This window comes from Pituophis catenifer, unplaced genomic scaffold (genome assembly GCF_029215685.1).
Source record: "Pituophis catenifer annectens isolate HBS135680 unplaced genomic scaffold, rPitCat1.0.hap2 SCAF_10, whole genome shotgun sequence".
In the NCBI taxonomy this organism is placed as follows: domain Eukaryota; kingdom Metazoa; phylum Chordata; class Lepidosauria; order Squamata; family Colubridae; genus Pituophis; species Pituophis catenifer.
The window spans coordinates 15,700,529-15,717,837 of record NW_027256890.1 but is presented as its reverse complement, the minus strand read 5'-3'; the positions used below and the strand labels follow the sequence as shown (position 1 = coordinate 15,717,837).

Below are 17,309 nucleotides of genomic sequence, written 5' to 3'. Positions count from 1 at the left end.
ACTAAAGGTTGCAGGTCCAGAGGGTCTAAGTTTGGGGGGGGGTCTCCCCAAAGCCTTTGATTGACGGGATATTGATCATTGGAGGAGCCTGTTGGCTTTCCCAGGGAGACAGCTGTTGACTCCACTGCCTTAAACCCTCCAGTACCTTTTTCGGGTTATGCAATGCCATAGTATGAATGGATGGTCAACGGTTACCCCCCCAGCAAAAGCAAAGCACTCTCCTGCTTTCTATTCTGAGGCCGCTTTTCATATTTTGAACGTGACTAAATTCACCCGCTTTAGATTTCCGGAGTAAAAAATCTGAAGGAAAGAAAGGTAAGCTTGTTCCGCTGAATGGGAATCGCTGCTCGGTCTGCACCAAAACGTTCCCCTCTCTCATGCTGGGAGTTTTCAGTTTGCAAGGACTCCTCTTCCTTTTTTACGTAAGCTCATTAGCAGAGAGACGGACGCAGGAGCAACTCCTTTGTAAACCGGCCTGCTGGGTGCCGGCCAAGGGCTCCTCCTGTCCTGACCCTTATAGTGACCTGGGGAGTCCATTAAATCCCCTGTGTACGTCAACTCTAGGACGGAGATGCCCCAAAGGGGCCTTTTCAGGAGGCAAATGGACTTCCTTCGTTTTTCTTTGAAGACGTTTCCCTTCTCATCCAAGAAGCTTCTTCAGCTCCCAACAGGATAGTGGGGAATGGAAGGATTTTATATATTCCTTGCAGACAGCTGGTCATTTGCATCCTTTGAGAGGGTCGTTGAGGCCACTTGGAGGCTTCTCTGTGTCCTCAGGGTCACCTGAGCGCTGCAAATGGTTCCTGTAGTCTGCAATTTTTCCCTCTGGAAATCCGTTCCTACTCCCACCCCATTCCAAGGGTCTTCATCTCAAATTGTACAGCTAAAAAGTCTGTAGAGATTCTCAGTCCTCCATCCATGACTTGGATGACCGAGAATCTCTACCGACTCCTAGGAAAAGAGAGGAAAGGCCCTCTAGGTGAGTGGATGGGCAGAGGGCACGGCCAAGGTTGGGAAGAGGGACAGCAGGAATTCACAAGATCTCCCAAGCATTTCTGAATGGAGCTTGGATTCTCTCCCCTCCTTTGCACCCTCTGAGACGTTCCCAAATTCTTTCCTTCCTTCCAGTTTCAAACTCAGTTTGACGTTGGAACTCCTGGAGCTGAAAGCCACCAGGAGTTGCTTTGCTAGAAGACGTGGTGCCCATACGTTAAGGCAGAAGGACGGTTCCTTGGTCATCAGCTTACTTGGGGCCTAGGTCCTGTGTCTGACATGCCCAAGGACAGCTTGGAAATACTCAACTGCTCCCCAGTTGGGTTGGGCTCCAAGCCTCCTGAGATGTGGCTTCATCTAAGACTGTTTCCTTAAGGTCAGAGTTGAATCGGTATCTGGCAGCTCACCCCAAAACTAACTAAGTTGAAATAGGCCTGAAAAGCAAAATTCTTCCCTTCTTATCATTGATTCCCCAGTTCAGGTTTTTGCATTGTGGACTTTTAAAATGTAAATTGATGCCTAACAACAACAGAACTTCAATTTTGGCGGTCATTATTTTAGTTAGATAGAAACTCATGCCTGTACCTATGCCTATCTGGTTGTGTTTGGAAAACTTTTGAGAGTTTTTATATGCCAGGCCGTCCAGCTGCATTTTGTTTTATCCCTCTCTGGAGCCTTGCTTGCCTGAGAGAGAAATAGTCAAAACTATTTTCAATCCTGTCTGTCTGGCACTTAAGGGCTTGATAAAAAACCGTCCTTGATTTATTATCAGAAGCATTTCTTCTTCTGTTCCTCTAATCCAGGGCTTCTCAACCTTGTGGCAGCTTTAAGAAGTGTGGACTTCAACTCCCAGAATTCCTGGCTGGGGAATTCTGGGAGTTAAAGTCCACACTTGTTAAAGTCGGGAAACTCCTCTAATCTACTAGAATACTCTTTTCAGTAAAGCAAGGATAGAAAAAAAAACAACCACCCCAAAGCCATATAATTACGACATATGGAGAAATATTTCAGACCATATAAATTGCAAGAAAGGATTAAGGCAGTCCTCGACTTACAACGGTCCGTTCAGTGACCTTTCAAAGTTACAACAGCGCTGAAAAAAATGACCCGTGACCATTTTTCACACTTACGACCTTTGCAGCATCCCCATGACGGTGTGATCAAAATTCAGATGCCTGACAATTGTCTCATACTTACGACAGTTGCAGTGGCCCAAGGTCAGGTGATCCGCTTTGGTGAGCTTCTCACAAGCCAAGTCAGCGGGGAAGCTAGATTCATTTAACAACCGGGTTACTAACTGAACACCTGCAGTGATTCACTTAACAACTGTGGCAAGAAAGGTCGTAAAATGGGGCAAACTCACTTAACAAATATCTCGCTTAACAATAGGAATTTTGGGCTCAATTTTGGTCGTAAGTGGAGGAATGCCTGTAGTGAACTTGCTGAGAAAGACTTAAACGAACAATCTTGGCGTCCTTACTGTTTGGAGCCTGAGAGTCATAAAAAAGGGGGATTTTATGCCCAGGTAGGTGAGACTTGAGGGCCGCAGTGGCTCAGTGGCTAAAACGCTGAGCTTGTCGATCGAAAGGTCGGCAGTTCAGCGGTTCGAATCCCTAGTGCCACATAACGGGGTGAGCTCCTGTGACTTGTCCCAGCTTCTGCCAACCTAGCAGTTCGAAAGCACGTAAAAAAAAAATGCAAGTAGAAAAAATAGGGACCACCTTTGGTGGGAAGGGAACAGCGTTCCGTGCGCCTTTGGCGTTGAGTCATGCCGGCCACAGGACCACGGAGACGTCTTCGGACAGCGCTGTGCGAGGGGAACCTTTACCTTTACCTTAGGTGAGACTTGGGGCCAGCCAAAAACGCTTAGCCTAATAAACTCAGTTCAAAGGATACATTTAATTTTTTTTGCATAGCGAAGCTGGGACAAAACAGGAAAACGTGTAAGGAAGCTGAATTTGAAGACGGCCCCAATGTTGAATGAAATCAACACTTCCGTTGTCCATCGAGAACTTAAAAGAGAAGAATCGGCCCAGCTTCATTTGAAAGGAATTCTGTAAATATTTACAGGGCTCTCCAAAGAGGTTTGGTAGCGTCTTATCCAGCAAACCCATTTTATTAAAAGGCAGGAGCTGAAGTCAGGGCTTTTAATAACATTTCACCGGCAAAAGTGCTCCCGGGATCCCAGACCCACCTGGCAACAAAACTCCCATTTTACGATGTCCTTGGCCTGCCTTTCCCACCCCTGCTAGAAACTTCAGGGTGCAAATTCCCAGCTTTTGTTTACACGGAAACTGCTTTGCAATACTTCTTGCTCCTGCATCTCAGGTCTGCGGGCAGGATACCTGAAGTAGCCCTGAGCCTTGTTCGCCCACAGGCAGCCTTGGATTTGGCTTCGGGTTCAAATCCTTGGGAAATGCGGAAGGGAATCTTTTTCAGCCCAAGAGACACATACAGGTGGTCCTTGACTTGCCACGGTATATTTAGTGACCGTTCAAAGTTACAACAGCACTGAAAAAAGTGTTTTAGGACCGTTTTCCACACTTACAACCTTTGCAGCCTCCCTACGGCCGCCTGATCAAAATTCAGGCCCTTGGCAACTGCTTCGTATTTATGACGGTTGCAGGGTCCCGGCAGGATCCCCTTTTGCGACCTTCCAACAAGCCGAATCCACGGGGAAGCCTGGCTCACTTAACAACCGTGTTACTAATTTATCAACTGCAGTGATTCACTTCACAGCTGTGGCAGGAAAGGTCGTAAAACGGGGCAAAGCTCACTGAACAAATGTCTCACTTTGCAACAGAAATTTTGGGCTCAGTTGTGGTTGTAAATCGAGGACTGTACCAGTGATGAAAGGTAATTGATCCATATTCACCAATTTTTCCCATAAGCCCAGGGTCGAGTTTCAAATCCTGTTATTGGTTTGCTTGTGGGCGCGTCCAGGATGGGTGGGCGGATCCTGCTGCCGCTACCGATTTGCCCGATCTGGTGCGAACCGGTAGCAACCCACCACTGCATAAACCAAATGGGTCAGAAGTGACTTATAACTTAATCCCGAGGACAGAAGTTTTGTAAGCAAAACCATTGATAGATTTAAAAGGGTTGGTTGGTCATTGATTAGATAAATTAGATAGATAGATAGATAGATAGATAGATAGATAGATAGATAGATAGATAGATAGATAGATAATATTGTTGTGGGAAAAGAGGCCGCAAGGAAGGATTGTGGGTGCTGCCTCCTCTGGTGCTTTGGTTACAAGTAGTTGAGAACACACCACCGAGTTGTGGGGTCCTCTCTCCAAGGGCAGTAGCACTTAGACAGTGCTTTCCAGCCCTCTAAGCAGTTACAGACTCCGCCTCTTGCAAACCCCAACAATCTGGGTCCTCCTTTTACCCACCTTAGGAAGGATGGAAGGCTGAGTCAACCTTGAGCCTGGTGAGATTCGAACTGCCAAATTGCAGGCAGTCAGCAGAAGCAGCCTGCAGTACCGCACTCTAACCACTGCGCCACCATGGCTCATGTGGCTGCTACAGCTTCTCTGTTGGCCACAAAGCATCTGCAGAAGCCAAAGCAGGCGGGCATCTTCACTTAGCGTCTGTCCTAGTTTGGCAGCTGGTCTAGGGACATGCCTGGTTCTTTTTCCTCCGCCTTGTGAATTGCTCCGAGGGAAGAAGAAAGGACTTGTGAGACAGTGGCTGTGAGCACAAAGACGCCTTTTGCCTTGGAAGCCATCTTACGGGGAGCCCATCCAAGTCCTTGTTGGGCATTGGCTAAATATTCTTACAATGTCTTCTGGATTCCATTTGAAGAGCTTTCCCTTCAAGAAAATATTTTCTGGGACTTTCCTGATAGGAGACATCACTGATCTCTTTGGGGTGAGGAGATGTGTGGATCCCAGCTGGCGATTCCTATTTTCCAAGCCCTGATTTGCTTTGTCCCAACACAAGCTGGAGGATCTTCAAACTGGCTGAGGAAGCCCCCTTGAAAATCCTGGGGTGGGAGCAACTCTTCCATGAAGAGCCAACCAGGCGTTGAAGCTCCCAAGACCTGATTGGGTCCTTCTTGGAAGCTGCCACCAGCATCTGGGCTCACCTGCCACCCCTTAGAGTAGGGGTCTCCAACCTTGGCAACTTTAAGACTTGTGGACTTCAACTCCCAGAATTCCCCAGCCAGCAAAGCTTTGCTGGCTGGGGAATTCTGGGAATTGAAGTCCACAAGTCTTAAAGTGGCCAAAGTTGGAGACCCCTGCCTTAGAGACTTCGAGAATCCTCCTTTGGCTGGGACCTCCTTTTTTCCGGCCTGTTTGGGTTATGGGAGAGAGGTTGAGGCCTCTGGGTGGGAAGGCACCACCATGCCCCCACCCCTTCCCAGGCTCAACAAGGGCTCCGAGTCACATGACTGAAATTTGAGTGTTTTGCTCCTGGTTGTAATGCAAGAGGAGGACCTGGTTGGGGGTAAGGGTGGAGGAAGTTACACCGAGTAGTTTGTCTTCTGTGTGTACTAACATTTGCTTAGTGCTGCTGCTAACCAAAGCTCAGTTGTTTTTTGATAAGCATAAATTGGGGGTGGGGGAGATGGACATAGAGCGATTTTAATGGAAAATTGGGGAGCTTTCTAGGCAGGAAACGGGAGTTTTTGAGCTTGGAGAGCAGAGGGGGGTCCTTAAGGGAGCAGGGAAGCTCTGAACCCAAAGCGAATGCCTTGAGTTAATTAACAAGCTTTAAGTATTATATTGGTTGTCAAATTGCGAGAGGCTTTTATACAGGGAGACATAAGCATAAGCGCTTAATTACTTGGGAAAAATAACTGCGAAATGTCTGTTCTCGGGGCTCAAATCCATAGATTGGGAGAGAAAAAACAAATCGCGATAGGAAAACAGCCAAAGGTTTTAGCCCCTGCTGCATATTCCCACCGAAGGGAGTTGAAGAGCATGTTGTGAGTGAGTGCCACATTCCTGGGCTTCCTGGACTACACTTCCCAGCATTCCTAGGAAACCTGGCCGGTGGTGATGAATACCGAGCATTGTTGTCCGGCAAAATGGGAGTGTCACGGTGGCTTCTTCCTGGTGCATCGAGAGCCGCAGGGGCACCGGAGCGGTGTTGGAAGAAGGCAGGTGGCTTCTCTGCAGAGCTCAGCTGGGTCGCAAAGCATCCAGCCGCCTCCTGCTGCAAGGAAAACCCTGGCAGGATTTATTTTCATGCTTTGAGCTGGCCAAACGCCGCTCAGGAGGTTTGTTGTGCTGCGTGCACAACCTGATCGGCAGCCCCATCGGCTCGTCTGTGGCCATCGCGACCTGGATGGTTGCAGGCTTGGGTTTTTCAAACTCCAGCGAGGGAACCTCGGTTTAATTGTGTTGGAAACGGGAGCCCGGGCGGCTCTTGAGACAGGCCTTTCATTTGGGGGCTCAAATACGCTTGTGGATTGTCGTTTATTGCTTCTCCCCTCCTTGCAGGTTGGTTGCACTAGAAATCAACTTGGAGGCACATTACCGGTAACTTCGTTTCACCTGCGGCTTTTTAAGGGATGTTGTCAGAAAATGGGTACAATTGCAAGCAAGCTATCTTGGCAGAGATTTTGGCTTAATCCGCGCTAAATCTGCACCAGGGTTTGATCTGTAAGAACATATTCCTGTTAACTGACATGCCTTCCAAAGTTCTGGATTTTGACATTTCTTAGCTTTTTTCATTCCTGGGGTGAACTTCCAATGTTTGGCAATGGTAACTCTTCAATTCGCTCCGATCTCATCTGTTTGTTTGTTTTTTATTATTTCAGAGGGCGCAGCAGTGGCAAAGGGCCCCCCCAACCACCAGTAAGTACCTCGTTTCATTTTTCTGTTTCTTTGATGCTTGTGGGTTGATTCATTCTTTACAAAAGTCAAAACTCAGTGTGTTTGATTGTTTAGAGCAATGAAAACTGTCTGATACAGTAAATACCTCACCCCAGTTAATGTCACAATACGCATACATCTGTAAGGGTCTATGCTGCACCTTCAAATTGTCACATGGAAATATTCTCAGAGATAATTACCTAGTAAAATTTTTATTATTATTATTATTATTATTATTATTATTATTATTATTATTATTATTATTATTATTGATATTGATATTGATATTATTTGCCATAGGTTTTTGATGTCCTTTTGCCACAGCATCTGTTTTTAAGAAGTTATATATACTTACACTTGTGTAGTTTTCTCAATCTTCTGAGTCCCCATGGATGGTTTAGACCAGGGTGTCCAACCTGGACAACTCTTAAGACCTGTGGACTTCAACTCCCAGAATTCCCCAGCCACCATGGAATTCTCCCCAGCCAGGAATTCTGGGAGTTGAAGTCCACAAAGTTCCCCAAGTTGGACACCCCTTGACTTCGGCATTTTCTGTTCTTAAAAATCTGCAATTACGTTTGTTGGCAAGTCCAAGACTGCAGGTGGATACCCTGAGGAACACATGTTGAAGAAAGAAACGCTTCTCTCCGTTGGGCAGGCGAGGCCCCTCATCTCATCTGGTCAGGGCTCTCTGTATGTAGTTAGATACCTCATAAAATGTATCAGGGGCCCTACATTGGCTTGGCCTTTGTGCCTAGGAAGCCGTTGGGTTTAGAAACTCTCTACCGGCATCCTTAATGGAGGAATATGTTTAGTCCTCTATCATGCACCCCTTCCTACTCTCCGGGGGTCTCCCAAAGGGACCCATGCCAACCTCATTGCAGATTTTGAGGAGGGATAAGACCCAGCAACCCAAAAGTCACATTTTAGCCAGGCTGCCCCTTCACTGAATAGTTTCCCCAGCACATTAATCGGTGATGTCACAAACCCCAGGCTACTTCAGTGTAAAGCAGGGGTAGACACCCACCCCCCCATCCCTCCCCCTTTAGCAGAGCAGCCTGGATCACATCCAGTCAGAGGAGACACCCAGCTGCTCAAAAGGAGCGAACGATAGGATGGAGTTTCCGTTCTTCCTCCTCTCTGGCACACGAGAGTAACGTCCGAAAGGGAGGGGGAAAAAAACAAAACAATGGAAGACGGTCCCAGTTTAGAACCTCTGACCACACGACAAGGACGGCTGTGCAAGCCCACCAGAAGCAGCTCCATGGGGGACATTTCCTCTTTGCCCAGCCTGGGTGAACGAGGATCAGACGCTTGGAATGTACGTCCGTACGGGATTCTGTTGCGTAGGAAAACCTCTCTGTCCCTACGTTCCTCCCCACCTCCTAAGAAGGCTGTAGACATGTTGACGTGGTGGTGAGGTTCTAGGAAGCCTGAGGGTAGGCAGAGGCAGGTGATTGGATTCTTGTGTTCCTGTGGTGCACCTGGACTGGCGGCAGAGATGTCCAAGCTCAAGAAGCATTAAGACCTTTAGAACTTTCTGAAGGCCCTCTTCTCAATGTTCTGGATGGCTTAGACTAGGGTTGTCCAACTGGGCAACTTTAAGACCTGTGGAATTCTGGGAGTTGAAGTCCAAAGGTCTTAAAGGTTGGACATTCCCAACCTGAGTTGTGGCTACCTTAGAGCGGTAAGGCATCCGATACGCAGACCTGGAGTTTCTCTCGATGTGTTTAGATGGTCCACGTTTTCCCATCTTTAAAGCTTTTCTCCTGGTGTCATGTCAGCCACTCCCAACTTAGAGCTTGCTGCCAATCCTGTGTTATTTGTGTGGTGTGTGCAGTTGTGCTCCGATGTGTATACCACACTCTTCTCTCTTCTTTCAGATTCCCTTTCAAGGCATATACGCAAACATGCGAATGGTTCACATACTCACATCCGTTGTCGTAAGTTATGGCTGCCTCTTTCCTTGGCGATGCTTCGCTTTTTATTGGAAATGGAAATTTTTAAATTCATTAATCTAGCAATTATTGGGTTTTTGTGTGTTTTGGGAAGGGTAATCTTTCTCTTTAAGTTTGCTCACATCCGCTGCTTCTTAATTTAGAGGCTTATGGAGTTTTTTTGAGTTTGCTTTTTTGATGCAAAATTCAGTGTTGCTCCCAATATCCTATGGAGGGAAAAGTCATTTTTTCTTTTTAAAAAATAATTTTTATTAAACGGGGCTTTTTTTAAACAAAATTTTTTTTTTTACAATTTTCTTCTTTTCAACATTTTTGCATCAGTAAACATTTCTTTCATATCCCTTTTTCTCCCTTTCTTCAATTTACCATTATACATTGATTTATATACATAAAAATAACAATATGCTCAATTTCAATCATACATTCTGTGTCCGTTCCATTTCCACTTGTTTGTTACTACATTTCAACTCCTATATCTTCCTCATTTACTCTTTCCCATACCATGTAGTATTCTGTTTACTCCTTTTCTTGTATATCTTTTGTGAGTTTGTCCATCTCTGCGCACTCCAAAACTTTTCTAATCAAATTTTCTTCCGTTGGTGTATTATTATTTTTCCAATTTTGTGCGTGTATTATTCTTGCCACTGTTGTAATAAGTATAATTAAATATTATATTTTTTGTCATATGTCCCTGGAAGTATTCCTAACAGAAATATTTCTGGCTTCATCTCTATACGCTGTCTGTTTATCTCTTCTAAATATATTCTAATTTTACTCCAATATTGTTTTACTTTGGGGCACGTCCACCACATGTGGTAGTATGTTCCCTGATTTTGTTTACATTTCCAGCAGGTTGATGGGGTATTGGGGAATATTTTGGCCAGTCTCGCCGGTGGAAGGTGCCACCTAAAAAACATTTTATACATATTTTCCTTGTAGGCTACAGACATTGTCAGTTTATAGTTTTTAGTCCATAATTTCTCTCATTTCTCAAGTCATTTAGTCATTTATTTTTTCATTGGTTTGCTGTTGCAAAGAAAAAAAATGGAAGAGTAGCAAGCCCTTGCCTTCTATTTTGTGTCTTTGTCGGAGTGAAGTGAAGTGTGGTAGAAAAGAAGTAAGGCCGAGTACAAGTAGCCCTCAACTTACAACAGTTCACTTAGTAACCGTTCAAAGTTATGAAGTCACTGGAAAAAGAACGTATGGCTGTTTTTCAGCCTTATGACCATTGCAGCCATCCTCAGGGCTACATGATCAAAATTCAGAATGCTTGGCAACTGGCATGTACTTACGACAGTTGCAATGTCCCAGGGTCACAGGATCCCCTTTTGTGACCTTCTGACAAGCAAAGTCCATGGGGAAACCAGATTCGCTTAATAACCGTGGCAAGAAAGGTCATAAAATGGGGAAAAATCCACTTAACAACTGTCTCACTTAGCAGAGAAATTTCGAGCTCAATTGTGGTCATAAGTCGAGGGCTACCTGTATCTTTTTTTTTTTTTTTTGACGCGTCATTGAACAGATCAGCCCGTTGTAAGACTCGGAGTAACGTTGGGTCCGGTAATGGAAGGGGCCAGAATCCAGCTCGCCTTCAGCCCGTTTAGGGGAGCATAGGGGAGCATGAAAAAAAAATAAGGAAGGTCAGAAGTTTGAGAATTTAGACCCTGCCTATACATTTATGTAACTTTTATTTATTTGTAAAATTTATTAGCCGCCCATTTTACCAACATGGGTAACTCTTAATCCCAATTTTTGAATGGATTTTCCTTCTCTTTCTCCCCCCTTTTTTTTTTAACCCAGGGATCAAAATGTGAAGTACAGGTGAAAAATGGAAGTATATATGAAGGAGTTTTTAAAACTTACAGCTCTAAGGTAAATGCGTTTTCCTCCTCGGCACAACCCAATCAAACTGATCTAAATCTTCTGGCTGGGGATTATGGTGGCTGGTGGGTCTCAGGGTTACGTAAGGTTGGGCTAGAACGAAAGACCCAGGATCGGGATTTTCCTCCACCACAGAAACTCATCATTTTCACATAGTCCTTCTCTCTCAGCCAGACACCTGTCGTAATGATGTGGCAGGAAGCACAAGAAGGTTGGAGGCTATGTTTTGCCCTCTTCATTCTTGGAGAAAGTAGAAATCACATAAAACAAAATTAAGATGACTGGTTGGATCTTAAACTTCTCTATAATTTCATTGCTCTAGAATAGCATTTCTCAACCTTGGGCACTTTGAAGAGGTGTGGACTTCAATTCCCAGAATTCCCCAGCCAGCTAAGCTGGCTGGAGAATTCTGGGAGTTGAAATCCACAAGTCTGAAAGTTGCCAAGATTGGAGACCCCTAATCTAATGGCTTAAGGGGGGGGGAGGAGAGGGGCAGAGGAGACCTTAGTCCTGAATTGGACCTCAAATGTCCAGCTGCAGCTACTCTTCATGCCCGTTGATATGTCCAGTTCTTGACTGTTGAGGGTCAATCATGTCTGTGGACATTTCACTCTCGGGTGGGGACAAAATGTTGCTTGTGATGGTTTTGCTCCATGAAGCTACCGTAGGCCAGGAAAAGGGGCCTAATTCAGGGGTGAAATCCAGCAGGTTCTGACAGGTTCTGGAGAACCGGTAGCGGAAATTTTGAGTAGTTTGGAGAACCGGCAAATGCCACCTCTGGCTGGCCCCAGAGTGGGGTGGGAATGGGGATTTTGCAGTGTCCTTCTCCTGCCATGTCCATGCCCACCAAGCCACACCATGCCCACCAATTTTTATTTTATTTATTAATTTATTAATTTAATTTATATACCGCCCTTCTCCCAGAAGGGACTCAGGGCGGTGAACAGCCAAAATTAAAAAAAAACATACAAATACAAAAGTTAAGATAATTAAAAAGAATTAAATCACTAGCTTCCAGTTTAAAACCCCCAAATGCATAAAATTTAAAATCCCAATTTAAAAACCATTTAGGCCACGCCCACAGAACTGGTAGTTTAAAAAAACTGGATTTCACCACTGGCCTAATCCCGATCCTGTCGGCCGTGTCTTTCAGTGTGATTTAGTGCTCGACGCTGCTCATCAGAAAACGGCGGAATCCAGTCTGGGCCCCAAACAGGAAGACATCATAGAGAGCATCCTGTTCAAGTCTTCAGATTTTGTTATGGTGCACTTTAAGGACATGGACTCCAGTTACGCCCAGAGAGGTACGGAATGAGGGTCTTTTTTTTAAAAAAAAAAAAAGCACGTGTTTGAATATTTTATAAAATTGGATCTACTTTTAAAATAGCAGCTATTGCTCTGTTGGTTTCAGTTTATTTATTTATTTATTTATTTATTTATTAATCAAATTTCTATACCGCCCTACTCCCGAAGGACTCAGGGCGGTGAACAGCCAAGATAAAATACAGATAATACAAATATTAAAAAATCCCTTAAAATTATTAAATATTTCGGCCGAAACACAGATTAAAACACCCGATTTATAAAGCCACGAATTAAAAAATTTAAAATTTAAGAATTTAAAAAGAGGGGAGTTAGGCCAGGCCAGCTTGCTGAAATAGAAAAGTTTTGAGAGCACGACGGAAAGTGCGCAGGTCCGGGATCTTCCGTATCTCTGGGGGGAGCTCGTTCCAGATGGCAGGTGCCCCCACAGAGAAGGCTCTCCCCCTGGGGGCCGCCAGTCGACACTGTTTGGCCGACGGCACCCTGAGGAGCCCCTCTCTATGGGGAGTTGTCCAGAATACCTTTATTTTAAAAGAGAGTCAGAAGCCAATGTCATCTACTTAGGGTGTGGCCACTCTAGAGAAAAGAAGGACCAAGGGTGACGTGACAGCAGTCTTCCAGTATTTGAAGGGCTGCCAGAAAGAGGAGGGGGTCAACTTATTTTGCAAAGGACCAGAAGGCAGGACAAGAAACAACGGATGGAAACTAACCAAAGAAAGAAGCAACCTGGAATTAAGGAGAAACTTCCTAACAGTGAGGACAACTAACCAGTGGAACTGCTTGCCACCAGAAAAATTGTGGGTGCTCCATCACTGGAGGTTTTTCAGAAAACGCTGGACAGGCACTTGTCTCAAATTGTGTAGGGTCTCCTGTTTGCACAAGGCGTTGGACTAGAAGTTCTCCCAAGGCCCCTCCCGGCTCTATTCCGATGGATTGAGTTAAAACAGTTGTGATTGCACAAGAATTAAGTACGGGCCGTGAGTTCTTCTCTTGCTTCCTCCTGGCTTTGGCCATTTCAGCAATAATGTCTAGGAGAAGACGTCACTTTGAGGGGTCCTTGGTGCTCTCTGATATTACAAATATTTGCCTTTATTGGAAGTCACTTTCTCCCCCTTTTAAAGGCTGCCGTTGGAAAACCTTGTCGAGGTGCTGCAGAACATCTGGAGATCTTTTCCGGCCCAATGAGCCTGACCTATCTTGTATAAACAAATCAGTTTCCCCGCTTGGTGCCCAAATACAGTAGTTGGGTGTCTCTTCCTAGGGAGGGGTGAAGTTGGTTGAGCCGGATTGTCTACCAAGTAACCGCAGAGACTTTCCTTGGACTGGTTGAACAGGAAGTTCCTTTGAATAACAAAAGGATTCCTGAGGATCCGGTATCTTTGAGGGGGCGGAGTGGTAGCTGCATGCCAGCTCTGTCAGGAATTGCTCTCATGCAAGAAGATACCACAGGGTTGCTTGGCCAAATGCACGGGCTCCTGACCCCACCTGATTTTTCATGATTGATTGAGGACCAATCGAATTCTGAGATAGTAGGACACCGGTGGCTGTTTCATCGAAGCTCAGAACTTCAGTTGGGGAACAGAGATGATGATTCTGCTGTGGGGGTCAGGAATAGTCATCCTTGACTCTAAATTCCTTCTTTCTGGAAAAAGAAGAAAGAGTCTGAAAAGGTTTCTGAGGTTATGCAGGGATGGCAGTGACCGTAGCTCAGACGATCGATTCTAGATCTTGTTTATCATAGGTGGCTACGTGTGCCTGTAAATTCTGGAGGTCCTGAGGGGTCCTGGTTATGGACCAGTCGGCTAGAGTTCTGTTTTAGGTTGTGGGGGTCCTTGGTGCTCTCTGAACTTGGTTGTTTTCTTTCAGACGTTTCCTTGGCCAGCTAGGTAACATCATCAGTGCTAGGAGGGAGAGGGGTTTGTGGAGAGGAAGAGAAGGAGGGCTCTGGGATCCTTGTGGCTCTTGGAGCTTGGTTGCCTTCTTGCAGACGTTTCATGACCCAACCAGGTCACGTCATCAGTGCTAACCTCTGTCCTAGGTGGTGGTTCCTTAAATTCTCCCAAATTTTAAGGGGGCTCGATTCTGACTCAACCTAGGTAGGATTCACTACCCAGGTTCCCTTTAGCCGTAACTTGCCAAAAGCTCGAATGCGCCCCAGGAGATGATCTTTTCTGATGCCGTTTCCTTCAATCACAGATGCTTTTACAGATTCTGCCATCAGTGCTAAAGTGAACGGTGAGCACAAGGAGAAGGACCTGGAGCCTTGGGATGGAGGAGAAGGCGCCACCGCAGAGGACTTTGAAGCTTTAGAAACGGATGTTGTAAGCATCTCTTGGCTTGAGCTCCAGAGGGGGTGTGGGGTCTCTGAGGGGTTCACACCCCTGGTCCCAGAAAGAGAACTGCTTTCAATGACTGTCCAGCCTTCTATCCCTCGTTATCTATCTATCTCTATTATCTCTGTCTGTCTATCTATCTAATCTATTTATCTATCTATCTGTATCTACATCTCTCTAATATGTCATCTATATTTATCAGTCAGTCTCTCTACATCTATCTATCTCTGTATCATCTCTGTCTGTCTGTTATCTATTTATCTATCTAATCTATTATCTATAGCTATTTATCAATCAATCTCTCTACATCTATCTCTTATCTATCTATATCTATCCAATCCTATCAATCAATCAAAATTATTGGTCACTGATCTTACTACAGGGTGATTTTGGGCAGCTTACTATATTAATACATAAAACTGTATAAACAGAAGACTACAAAATTATAAAAATACAAAATACACAAGAGTTTGTGGAGATGGTGGAGTCTGTTTGGAAAAGGGGCTTTTTAAATCCCTCCGGCTGTCAAAGAACTTCTCTTTAGTGAGTTGATCACTTGGTTAACTTCAGAAGTTTGGGGAATTTCAATTTTTTTTTTTTTTTTGCTTTAATTTATATGCCGCCCTTCTCCGGAGACTCAGGGCGGCTTACAATGCGTTAAGCAATAGCCTTCATTCTTTTGTATATTTATACAAAGTCAGCTTATTGCCCCCACAAACTGGGTCCTCATTTCACCTACCTTAGAAAGAAGGGAAGGCTGAGTCAACCTTGAGCCTGGTGAGATTTGAACTTGCAGTAATTGCAAGCTGCAGATGTTAATAACAGTGCTTTAGTCCACTGTACTACAGGGTCTTCCTCTTCTTAACAGAACAGGAAGAGCCAAAGTCCTCAATGAATTCATCAGGGAGCTTTGATTCAAAATTTCCCCTCTCCTCCTGGCTCTAAGCCTGAGATTTTGGGTTTATTCCGTTCGTCTTTAGATCCAGAATATTTACTCTTCTGGGTAGGGACTCCCCCCACCCCATGGCACCAGTGGGGTCCGTGTGTATGTGTGGGGGCTTGGGGGTTAAGTTGAACCCTTCCTCTGTTGCTGAAGGGGGTCTCTGCTTCGGAGAAGTTTCCATCGTTACATTCTGTGTAGCGTTTTATAAGGAAATTGACGCAAGGAGTCCACTAACAAAGAGCTGGGTAGTTTGTGCAACTGTGTAGATTGAACTGCATGTTTCCAAGGGTAAAAACATCCCCCCCCCATTTCAAAAAGAGAAGGACAGCCCCCCCCTCCTGTAAAGCTGAATGAAAGGGATTTTCCGGTTAGCATTTTGCCAAAAAAAAATTACGCCTGCCAGGCGTTTCCGCAGCCCGAGGCCCACAAAACCTTTGCAGCTTGTAAACCACAAGAATTCCTTTAGGCCACCAGGAAGGGAAAAAAACCAAACAATTTAATTTAATCCAAGTCAAGATGTGTTCAAGGGATGAGCATTGATCTGGGTCTGCCCACGCCTGGCTCTACAGCCGCAACTCTGGATAAAACAGGACCGAAAACTCCTTTGCAAGATTTGGGAAAAGGCAAAGAGGGATTTTAAAGGCAGGGATTTTGTACCCCTGTGCCATTTTAACACTCGGAATTCTTTCTTTTCGCCTTCTAGTCCAACGGATGGGATCCCAACGACATGTTTCGCTACAACGAAGAAAACTACGGGGTGGTATCGACATATGACAGCAGTTTGGCTTCCTATACGTACGTTGCCATCGGTTGCACGGTTTTTACGGGGCTGCATCAAGATTTTGGCCTAGACCAGCCATTTTAAGAGGGGCAGACTTCAACTCCCAGAATTCCCTGGGGGATTCCGGAAGTTGAAGTCCGCCCCTCTTAAAATGGCGTAAAGTTGGCTGGCCTCAATAAACCATCGTTTTTTTTTCTTGTTCTGTGTACCTTATCATCAACAGATTCCTCAGAATTTTCTCCTAATGTGTGTAATCCATGGAAATGCGTATTTTTTTTTCTTGGACACACTCTGGGTCACAGATGGATCCCCTTATCTCTCCCCTTGGTTTTAGGGTACCCCTGGAAAGAGATAATTCAGAAGATTATTTAAAACGGGAAGCGAGAGCGACCCAGTTAGCAGAAGAAATCGAATCCAGCGCCCAGTACAAGGCTCGGGCCGCTTTGGAGAACGATGACCGGTCTGAGGAAGAAAAATACACCGCGGTTCAGCGAAATGCTGCCGAGCGAGAGGGAACCCTGGCAGCCCCCAGGTATGGGGATGGGGAAAGGGGGAGGGTGGGGAACCAGGGACCCTTCCTTCCTTCCTCCCTTTCTTGAGTTCTCCCTTATTCCTTCCTTCCTTCCTTCCTTCCTTCCTTCCTTTCTCTCCCTTATTCCTTTCTCTCCCTTCTTCCTTCCTTCCTTCCTCTCCCTTCTTCCTTTCTCTCCCTTCTTCCTTCCTTCCTCTCCCTTATTCCTTCCTTCCTTCCTTCCTTCCTTCCTTCTTTCCTTCCTTCCTTTCTCTCCCTTATTCCTTTCTCTCCCTTCTTCCTTCCTTCCTTCCTCTCCCTTATTCCTTCCTTCCTTCCTTCCTTCCTTTCTCTCCCTTATTCATTCCTTCCATCCATCCATCTACCTATCCTCTTATCTTAAATGGCACCTCTGTTCCTTCCTCCACCCTTCCCAGGGAGAACAAGTACATCCCACCCAGCCAGCGGAATCGAGATGTCCTTCCTTGGGGGGCCGGAAGGCAGAACTCACCAAGGGCCGGACCGTCTGGATCAGGCCCTTCCATGTCCAGACCCGGCTCTCACTCGTCAGACTACAGCCTCAATTCAGGCACCGACCAGAGAATTGTGAACGGAGGCAAGTATTCCCCTTGACCTCCAGGCCAGCCTTTGGAAAGAGTGCCACCGTTGCGTCCTTGTAAGGGTAGCTGAACCCCTTAGCTGAAATGGGGCCTAAAGTTATTGGGGTGAATCTGCACCCATGGGACAGAGACTGAATT

At 45.6% G+C, this 17,309-nt stretch overlaps 1 protein-coding gene across 1 annotated transcript in view; it reads left to right on the top strand.

Moving 5' to 3' along the window:
* The window catches only part of ATXN2 (ataxin 2), a 47,514-nt gene that overhangs the window by 12,876 nt on the left and 17,329 nt on the right, over nucleotides 1-17,309 (top strand). The window contains 8 exon segments of the mRNA XM_070951116.1: nucleotides 6,767-6,803; nucleotides 8,705-8,764; nucleotides 10,580-10,651; nucleotides 11,814-11,964; nucleotides 14,180-14,304; nucleotides 15,963-16,054; nucleotides 16,375-16,572; nucleotides 16,989-17,167. Coding sequence (XP_070807217.1) covers nucleotides 6,767-6,803; nucleotides 8,705-8,764; nucleotides 10,580-10,651; nucleotides 11,814-11,964; nucleotides 14,180-14,304; nucleotides 15,963-16,054; nucleotides 16,375-16,572; nucleotides 16,989-17,167 — 914 coding nt within the window.